A 9,867-nucleotide genomic window follows, 5' to 3' on the forward strand; every position below is an offset into this window, starting at 1 on the left:
ACAAAGACACCAACCAGGATAACTTGGAGCAAAACAGCAGCCTGTAGGCTTGGCCTTTATTGAACTGTTGCAACAGGGTGTTCCCCTCACTTGCAGGAGAGAGGAAAGACACAGAAAAATGGTGTGCAAGACCTTATAAAAACATTTGAAATTCCCATCCTCTAGGTCAAGCCCACCCCCAGAAACATCATGCATACATTACAGAAAGGAGGGGTTGAGGGAGGAGTTGTGGTGGTAACCTGAGTGTCCTGTCACCTGGCTGATTCCCTTCTCCCCCTCCCCATGAGTCATTTTCTGAAGACAAAAGGTAGTCGCAGTTTCCTGCCCCCTGAGGGAAGATCTGATCATTGTCTTTTGTTCCAGTCCATGCTGAATCCACTCCCATATCCAAGTTCTTTGTGATCTTGATTGTCTTCTGTCTAGGACCATCAGGGTTGGCATAGCAACTGGGCAGGGCTCCTGTGGATGTTCTGGGCTGGTCTCTATCAAACCTTCCCCATTTTGTAGTCCTTCCTTCATGGAGTAAAATAAAAGTGGAACAGTGCAAATCCGATGTATGGTTGATTTTCTATGAATTTATAACAGAAGTGTAGCGTATGTAGTGTGTGAGTGTGAGTGTGTGTGAAGTTTGTACAAACTGAATGATGGGGGGGGGGTTCCTGCTACATAATTGGGAAACTGCCACGGATTGAACCCGGGAGCTTCTGCCTGCAAAGAGCAGCCGCCCCGCCTCCTGCCCCTCTCGCCTTTTTGGCTTTGTAAGAGTTAAAGCGAACCGAACTGGATTCCTAGAGCGGAAGGGAATAGGGCGGGAGATAAGAGGGGGGCTTGCAGAGTCCTCCAGGAGAGAAAGCCCCTCCCTCCAAAGCCCCTTCCTGCTTGGCTTTTCTCCGGGGGAGGAACGTGGTCTTTGTCTCTCCCATCGCTGCATTGGACCCTTCTGGGAGCCGGTGAGTTGTTGTTCCCCCTTTATTTTGTGCGTTTGGGCGAAGGGGAGTCCCAGGGCTGCAGGAAGGAGAGGGTGCAAATGAGACCTGATCCATCCAGGATGCCCCCCAAACAGGGAGGGCAGCCTTTTTCTCTCCCTGTGTGCAAAGGCAGGAGATGCGTTTTGAAATATTGCAGGGAGGGGAGGATTTAAAGTTTATCTCAGTGCAAGTGCATCTCCAATTGAGCTTTGATTAGATTTAGTAGCCCCACCCCATTAATCAGGCAGTGGCTTCGCCAAGGGTTCTGGAGGACACGCATGTGCCCATTCACACGTGCAATGCCTGTGAGACGGAGAGGATCATTTGAGACTGAATACAAAGCACTACTGAGAACTATTGGAGGCCTAGTAATCAGAAGAATCAAGTGGCTGTAATGGGGGAGGAGAAGTAATGGAGGGAGCCCCCACCCCAACCTGCAAAGAACCATAATTCACAGATTCCCCTGTTATGGGGAAAAGCTGGATGGTTACTAGCATAGCAAGGGAAGGGAGGTTGGTGATGACCACTTCTTTTACTGCACCTTTTACGTCTCCTGTCTGAAGCCTTAGAGAGATGCTACCAGTCACAAGTGGACACTACTGAGCAAGATGGGCCAGTGGTTTGATTGGCCATTTCTGCCTTTAGGATTAACCTCATCTTGGGCTACAGTGGCCATATTCTGTGCCCTCAAGCTGTCCTTGGCCCTTTTATAATAATAATTATTATTATTTATTATTTATACCCCGCCCATCTGGCTGGGCTTCCCCAGCCACTCTGGGCGGCTTCCAAATTTTTTTTATAATACTGTACTACATCAAACATTAAAAGCCTCCCTAAACAGGGCCACCTTCAGATGTCTTCTAAAAGTCTGGTAGTTGTTGTTCTCTTTGACATCTGGTGGGAGGGCGTTCCACAGGGCGGGTGCCACTACCGAGAAGGCCCTCTGCCTGGTTCCCTGTAACTTGGCTTCTCGCAGTGAGGGAATCGCCAGAAGGCCCTCGGCGCTGGACCTCAGTGTCCAGGTAGAACGATGGGGGTGGAGACGCTCCTTCAGGTATACTGGGCCGAGGCCGTTTAGGGCTTTAAAGGTCAGCACCAACACTTTGAATTGTGCTCGGAAACGTATTGGGAGCCAATGTAGGTCTTTCAAAACCGGTGTTATATGGTTTCGGCGGCCGCTCCCAGTCACCAGTCTAGCTGCCGCATTCTGGATTAGTTGTAGTTTCCGGGTCACTTTCAAAGGTAGCCCCACGTAGAGCGCATTGCAGTAGTCCAATTTAACACAGTGCACAAAGTCAAAAATCTTTAGTCAAAAATCTGGAAGCCATGGATAGAAGAATTAAAAATTGAACTGAATATTTGAAAATTAAAAACAGACTCCTGGAGCTGTGGAAGATAAACAATGCCCAAGAAATTAAGCACCACCCTCAAGCTTAGATTGCTACATCCTACTCCCCCTTGAGAAATAGCACCAAAAATACTCATTGAGTCCCTGCTGTTTCACTTTTTAAGCTTACGTTATTGGTTTTTTCGCACTGATTGTCTTGGTCTAATCACTGAGGTTCAGCTTCACTTCCATCACAGGGCTTCTCTGAAGTAATAGAAAAAGGAATAAGATGGCTGCTAAAGGCTTTAGGTTTTGCTTCCTTTAAACAGACCAATATATTTTTGTACTATAAAGAGCCACATTTTTCTGCCCCACTTGCAGATCCATACAGTTTCAACCAATCTTAATGTGACCTGATTACTGTAATCCTGTCTGCATATTAATTTATTTGGGAGTAAGGCCCAAAAACAAAAGGAGATGTACAGTCATACCTTGGTTTTAGAACAGCTTAGTTCTCGAACGTTTTGGCTCCTGAACACCACAAGCCCAAAAATGAATGTTCCAGTTTGTGAACTATTTTTGGAAGCCGAACGTCTGACGGGGCTTCTGCAGCTTCCGGTTGGCTTTAGGAGCTTCCTGCAGCCAATTGGAAGCCGCGCTTTTGTTTCTGAACATTTTGGAAGTCAAACAGACTTCCGGAACGGATTCCGTTCAACTTCCAAGGTACAACTGTACTTCTGAGTGGACATGTACAAAATTGGTCTATAATTTCATTGTAGTACAGTGAATTATCATTGAATGAATAAACAGGAGACATTTCTAAGCCTCCTTCCAGCATTTTTTATTTGCCTTTTTTTTTTTTTTTTTGCTGGCAGTGATGAATCTACATATAATGACTGTGTACAGGTATTTTGAGAAGTACAGGAAAGCCACCTTGGGTTTGCTGGGATTAAATGTACAATGAATCATCACTGAAATGGCAACTCATTAGGACCCAAGGGATTTCTTACCATTGGCTTGTGACCAAGCAACTCACTTCTCAGTCACAACCGTTGACTACGCTCACATTGTTTTAAGGCAGGGAGGAACATATCAGTTTGCATTTCTTAGTGCAGAAAGAGGGTTCTGGAAGCTTCTCTGTGTGAAAAAAAACGAGCAGAAGGTTCCTGGTGTTTGGGTTATTCCTTCAGAGAAACTCAGTACAGTGGACGCTCGGGGCGTGAACGTGATCCATACAGGATGCACATTCGCAACCTGCAACGTCTGCGCACATGCGGGTTGCAATTCAGTGCTTCTGCGCATGCGCAAAATGTGATTTAGCTCTTCTGCACATGCGCGACCCCCGAAACCTGGAAGTAACGCATTCCAGTACTTCCGGGTTTCAGTAGGTCTGTAACTCAAGGTATGACTGTACAGCTGGCTTAAACTGGTTCTGTTATCTCTTCTTCAAGGCCCTGCTGACTATTAAAAAGAGGCCAGAAGGAGCCTGGGTTTCACTTTCTATCTCTCTTCCTTCTTGTGTGGTCTGTAGATAGTATGCTTAGTGTTAAAAGTTTAGTCTTATTATAAGTTATTGTAAGTTTAAGTCTTCTGCAACTGGATTTCTTATGGACAGGGCCAATCCTGAATGTATTGGATTTGTGACCATTATGTTCATTTGCCTTCAGTAGCAGTAAAGCTCTCCTGGATGAAATATCAGTTGCCTCTGGTCTATTTTTTCGGAATCCTGCAACATGTTTTAAGTTTTTACTCTGCAATTATACATTGGAATCTGCTCTGGATCAATATTGAGTAGAATTCCATGACAGCTAGGCTGACCGCTCTGGTATTACAGTGCTGAGGTCTGCTTGTCTCACAAGGTGAGGAGGGAGAATGAAGTGACCCTGAGGTCCACCTGGAAGAAGCCTGACGCTGCTCTGAGCCCGGCTTCGGCTGGGGAGGGCAGGATATAAATAAATTATTATTATTATTTTTTATTATTATTATTATTATTATTATTATTATTATTATTGAAGTGGTTCTTGGCCAACGTTTTGAGAAAAGCTGACATAGAAGTTGGCCTGCAAATTTTGCATCAACTTTTCTTCCAGGAGCACTATTGAATTATATAATAATAATAATAATAATAATAATATAATCAACAACAACACTATTGTGCCACTATTATCCAGCCCTGGTTGCTAGTGATATTCATCCACACTTGCTCAGCGAGCATTTTTCCTCTTCTGACAGTGTAACAGTCTTATAACAGAGCAATGTCTTGACTTTGTAGGATTTGGTAGCACCTCTCGTTAGGACACACAATGGCGGAAGAACGAAGGAGTTCCCTTAGACCTCTTGGAGGTTTCCTTGGAGCGCAGATGGCCAAGGAAGGAGGAAGAGGCCGCAATGCCGCCAAGATTGGGAGCGGTTGGGCCTCCTGGAGAACCTCACTGCAGAAAGTCCTGAATGAGCAACGTGCCCACAGCTCAGATGTACATCGCCAGCAGTTCAGGAATTTCCACTACCAAGATGCACAGGGGCCCCGAGAGATTTGCAACCGACTCTACCATATTTGCCATCGGTGGCTGAAGCCAGAGCAACACACAAAGAAGGAGATCCTGGACCTGCTGATCCTGAAGCAGTTCATGAGTGTCCTTCCACCAGAGATGGAGACCTGGGTGAAAGAATGTGGAGCGGAGACCAGTTCCCAGGCGATGGCCCTGGTGGAAGGTTACCTCCTGAGCCAGGCAGAAGAGAAGCAGCAGGCAGGACAGCAGGTGAGTGTGTTTCATTTAGATAGTCCCAAAAGTTTTGGAATCTGAGGGAGGGTATCCCAAAAGTCTCTACTAATTGCCCATTCTCTTTTGGAAAGCATTTAAGGAAGTTTCCCCACCCCCCTGTCATTCCTTTTCTAATCCTTCTTCCCATTTTGTGTTTTGAATCATTGTGGCGTTTGCCTCCTAGGTGGGTCATAAGGAAAGGGTTAAATGAGTGTGTGATGCGATTGGCCAGTGAGAATGCAAGGGGAGGAGTAAAAGTTAGAGCGGGAGGTTTTGAAAGTCAGTTGAGGTTTGGGAGTTGAAGAAGGAAGAGGGAGCATTAGGTGTGGGTTGGTAGAGTTGTATTGCGAGAGAGTGAGAGGAATTGTCAGGTGGAGTCAGATAGATAGTTGGGAATAATCAGTTTGAAGTCATTAGGAACTAAGATTAAGAAACTGACAAGAAAAATTAACTGTAACCATAATTTTGTTCCTGCATTTAAAAATAAACTTGATTATTTGTTAATGTTAACAACTGACTGGACTATGCATGTCCCCATGAGATACAGGGTGGTGGCAGCGGAAAAAGCAATCACAGTGGTGGCACAGGGTCAATAGACTGTCAAAAGTCTGGGGGCCCTGTATGATCGCCACAATCATCATTACTGTTTCAGGGAGAGGATTTGGTTGCAGAAATGGAGACTGATTGCTCAGAGGCAGAGACGGCTGCATCGGACACTAGAGAGAGGCCACTTGGTAATGGTATTTAATGAGATTTATCCCAATTTCATGGATCTTGGAAATAGGCTTTGGGCTCATTTAATCTTTTCTGGAATGACACTTCTTTCTAGTATTTTCCACCGCCTGGGTAAATATTAATGGGATGTATCTCAAACTAGCCTCTTTCTGTTGAGTGTAAAATAAATCTGGTTGGTCCTTTAATTGTTTTTTTTTTGGGGGGGGGGGGGAGAAACTTGTTGCCAGTTTTTTCCACAGATGGAAAATGTCCTTGCTTAAAACAATTCACTACTTTATGCATGGGGACCTGCACATTTTGCCCAAAGGAGGAGAGTCGCATTTTCACACAACTGATATATAAAATGGTATAAACACATCTGTTTATAAACACTTGAATAAAATAAGTTGGTTTTTTCCCCTAAGGCCTGTGTATACAGTGGTGCCTTGCAAGACGAAAAGAATCCGTTCCGCGAGTCTCTTCGTCTTGCGGTTTTTTCGTCTTGCGAAGCAAGCCCATTAGCGGATTAGCGCTATTAGCGGCTTAGCGGGCTTAGCGGATCAGCTGATTAGCGGCTTAGCTGATAAGCGGCTTAGCGGATCAGCTGTTAAGCGGCTTAGCGGATCAGCTGATAAGCGGCTTATGTTTAGCGGCTTAGCGGATCAGCTGTTAAGCGGCTTAGCGGATCAGCTGATAAGCGGCTTAGCGGCTTGGGGAAAAGGGGGGGGGAGGAAAAAAACCCCCGCAGGAACTCGCAAGACATTTTCGTCTTGCGAAGCAAGCCCATAGGAAATTCGTTTTGCGAAGCACCTCCAAAACGGAAAACCCTCTCGTCTAGCGGGTTTTCCGTCTTGCGAGACATTCGTCTTGCGGGGCACCACTGTACTTAAGAATGCATCACTTAACCTCCGAGAGGAGCAAGTTCAACTGTCTTCCCACTAACTTTGATTCTCACAGGTGACGGCGTGATGCTGGCTAGAGCTCCTCAGCCATCTGCTCTTCACAGTGGAGGGGAAGCAGCTTCTGTGGCACAAGATCAGGTAGGGGGGCAGATCAGTGCTGAGAGAGGGGCTGAGGGTAGCCAGGGTGTCTCTGTCCCCTCACCTGCCTGGGCCTGGATGAATCTCTCTTCCGCTTTGCCTCTTTAAAATCTGTCCTCAGCAAAGGCTTTGAAGGCCACTCAAAGGAGGTTTAAATTCTGACAATAATAACCATCCACCTCTTATTAACAAGCCCTTCGGATATAGCTAGAATTATTTCTTGGTGGTTGAAGCAATATTATTTATGGATTTTAAAAACGCTTAATGTTGTATTTTAATCTTGTTTTTAAGTTGCATTCATTCAACTTGTTTTTATTATTGGTTGTTAGCCACCCTGAGCCCGGCCTTGGCTGGGGAGGGTGGGGTATAAATAAAAATTATTATTATTATTATTATTATTATTATTAATGCTAAAATAGGATTCCAAAGAGCTGGCAAACAAAAAGTAGTTACGGAAAGATTAAAAATCAAAACACGCATCATGAAAACACATCATGAAAATGTACCATTATAACGTTAAAATAAACACCCATAATCAGAATGCACAGCAAGGCGATCCCATTAAAACAACCCAACGATGAGTAATGGATATTCCATATGCGATCTCTGAGGTGGAATTATTGCCTTTTTCTTTTAGAATCCAGCATCCTTTGAAGATGTGGCTGTGAATTTCACGGAGGAAGAGTGGGCTCTGCTGGATGCTGACCAGAGAGCTCTGCATAAGGAAGTCATGGAGGAGACCTGTGGCATCATGGATTCTCTTGGTGAGGCTCCATGCTGGATATTTGTTTCGAAAACCATAATTTCATATGTGATGAACCAACAATATTCTCATTACAGATAGGTAGCCGTGTTGGTCTGCCATAGTCAAAACAAAAAAAAAAAATTTCTTTCCAGTAGCACCTTAAAGACCAACTAAGTTAGTTCTTGGTATGAGCTTTCGTGTGCATGCACACTTCGTCAGATACACAATATTCTCATGTAGCTGAGTAGCACCACCTAGATAACCTGGGAATCTGTTTTTATATATATAATTTTTATTTATGATTTTCAGTTTTGTACATTTCAATAATTTTACAATGATTTTAACATTTCGAAACTACTTCCTTCCCCTTCTTTCTGCTGTTCCTTTCTCCGGTTCCTTTCTGCGGTTTTTTATCTTTTCTGCATATTCCGAATTAACTTAACTTAATCATTTCTTCATCTACTTTAAATGTATACTCTTATAAAACTGCAGGTTATTTCAGTAATCTTGCCAATGTTATTATCTATTTACAGTTTGTTTGGAAATATTCAGTAAACCATTTCCTTTCTTTTGTAAAAAGTTTGTTATCTTGATTTCTTATTTTTCTGGTAAGTCTCACCGTTTCTGCGTATTCCATAAGTTTTTGAATCCATTCTTCTTTTGTCAGAATTTTTCTTTCCATTTTTGGGCAAGCTGTGTATCAGCTTTTATGTCTGTTTTCCAGAATGTGGAATAAAGCGGAAGAATATTAACTGGACATGGGAGACCAGGGATTAAATCACCGCTCGGCTACGACGCTCCCTGGGTGACCTCAGCCCAGTCGCTGTATCTCAGCCTATGCTACCTCTCAGGATTGTTGTATGAATAACATTGGGCTAAGGAGACCCACGAATGCTGCCTCAAGCTCCTTGAAGGAAAAGTTGGACAGATGTAAATGAAATGCTAATGAACAATGATGATAATTAAAAGTCTTGTTTTCACTTGGTCTGTCACTTACTTTAAATTGGGGGGAGTGGGGTCTGTGTGGCCAGGTTTGAAATCATGAAAAACGCATCCTAAAAGTCAAAGAAAAATCACTCTGGGGGTCGATCAGGTTAGCGAGACCTACAAACATTGAACTTTACTTGTAGGTCATCAGCATATCCAGAGTGTGGTTGTCTGCTGGGGAGAGGCTTGCAGTTCACGCATCCGTACTACATGTAAGCTCTGTAGACTGGTTCTCATCTGAACCATCCTCTGCACTACCCTACTTTTTGTAACTGTGATTTAAATTTGCCAAAGGGCTTTTCTTCTATCTTCAACACCCTCAAGGTTCACAGATTCGTTGTGGCATAAGCTCTCTTTTTGGAGCCGCAGTACATGTAGTAAACGTCATCAGATGCATTGTTCTTGATAACCTATGAAAGTTTATCCAATAATACATTTGCTAGCCTTTAAAATGTCACTGAATTCTATAGAGCACCAGAGAATTTTATAGAGCCAGTGCCATAGAATGAGCCTCTGGCATAGAAAAGGGACTTTTTACTTAGGTCTCTACAGCTTCATAATTTAAGTCCTCCAATCGCTCATGGACCCCCCCCCCCCAAAAAAAAAATAATAATGGTATGAGTAAAATTGTTTTGTGAACAAGAGAATCACTGCTCCTTACTTTGCTGATGATTCTAATTTTTTGGAGTGGTTTAAACAAAAAGAGATTTCTAAGACCTCGTTGGAGCAAAAAGTAAAACAAAATCTTAATTTCATATATACGCTCATAGAGTCGGACCAGAAGGAGACCCTGGGGTCACAGTAGATGAAGATGTTGATCCAGTGTGCGATGACTGATTCCAGAGCTGTCAAGCACAGTCCTCAAAACAACCACGTTGAATTAAAAATAAAGTGTTTTGTAAGTTCATACAAGGGCAGGGCATTGCTTCAAAGGGAGCATCGACATGGCTGCAATTTGCTACTTCTAAAGAGGTTTCTCGCAGGTCACGGTTCTTGTGCAGAAATGGAGAGCCTGGCCTCTAAACAGATTTCAGTAACCCAGCGTAGAAATTGTAAGGCCAAAACCCATTAACCTGATCAGTTATAGGCGGTCCAGTCCTCTCAGTCAATAAATCAGAAGCTGGGAACCAAAGGTGTCCCTCAGGCTGCATACACACCCTACATATAATAGAATCACAGAGCTAGAAGGGACCTTGAGGATCATCTAGTCCAACCCCCTGCAATGCAGGAATCTGCAGATCTCCCATACGGGGACTGAACCTGCAACCTTGGTGTTACCAGCGCCATGCTCTAACTGAGCTGTCATTTCTGCCAATGCAAAAAT

At 43.9% G+C, this 9,867-nt stretch overlaps 2 protein-coding genes and 1 long non-coding RNA gene across 6 annotated transcripts in view; 2 read left to right on the forward strand and 1 right to left on the reverse strand.

The window, feature by feature from the left end:
* LOC310757403 overlaps positions 1-9,867 on the reverse strand; it is a 103,897-nt gene that overhangs the window by 73,023 nt on the left and 21,007 nt on the right. The window lies entirely within an intron of this gene.
* Positions 1-9,867, forward strand: part of LOC310756634 (uncharacterized protein) — an 820,367-nt gene that overhangs the window by 25,395 nt on the left and 785,105 nt on the right. The window lies entirely within an intron of this gene.
* LOC310757170 (neurotrophin receptor-interacting factor homolog) lies at positions 797-8,536 on the forward strand (the record flags this gene model as incomplete). Of its 2 annotated transcripts, XM_083602398.1 has the most annotated exons (6): positions 797-950; positions 4,568-5,054; positions 5,710-5,791; positions 6,729-6,811; positions 7,449-7,575; positions 8,281-8,536. In XM_083602398.1, the coding sequence occupies exons 2-6, from the start codon at positions 4,599-4,601 to the stop codon at positions 8,331-8,333; spliced, it is 801 nt and encodes a 266-aa protein (XP_083458524.1). In that variant the 5' UTR covers positions 797-950; positions 4,568-4,598. The 2 variants fall into 2 exon arrangements, with proteins under 2 accessions (XP_083458524.1, XP_083458523.1); XM_083602397.1 differs by lacking the exon at positions 8,281-8,536 and having other exon boundaries at positions 804-950; positions 7,449-7,655.

The sequence above is a fragment of the Podarcis filfolensis genome (assembly GCF_964270895.1).
Source record: "Podarcis filfolensis genome assembly, chromosome: 2".
NCBI lineage: Eukaryota > Metazoa > Chordata > Lepidosauria > Squamata > Lacertidae > Podarcis > Podarcis filfolensis.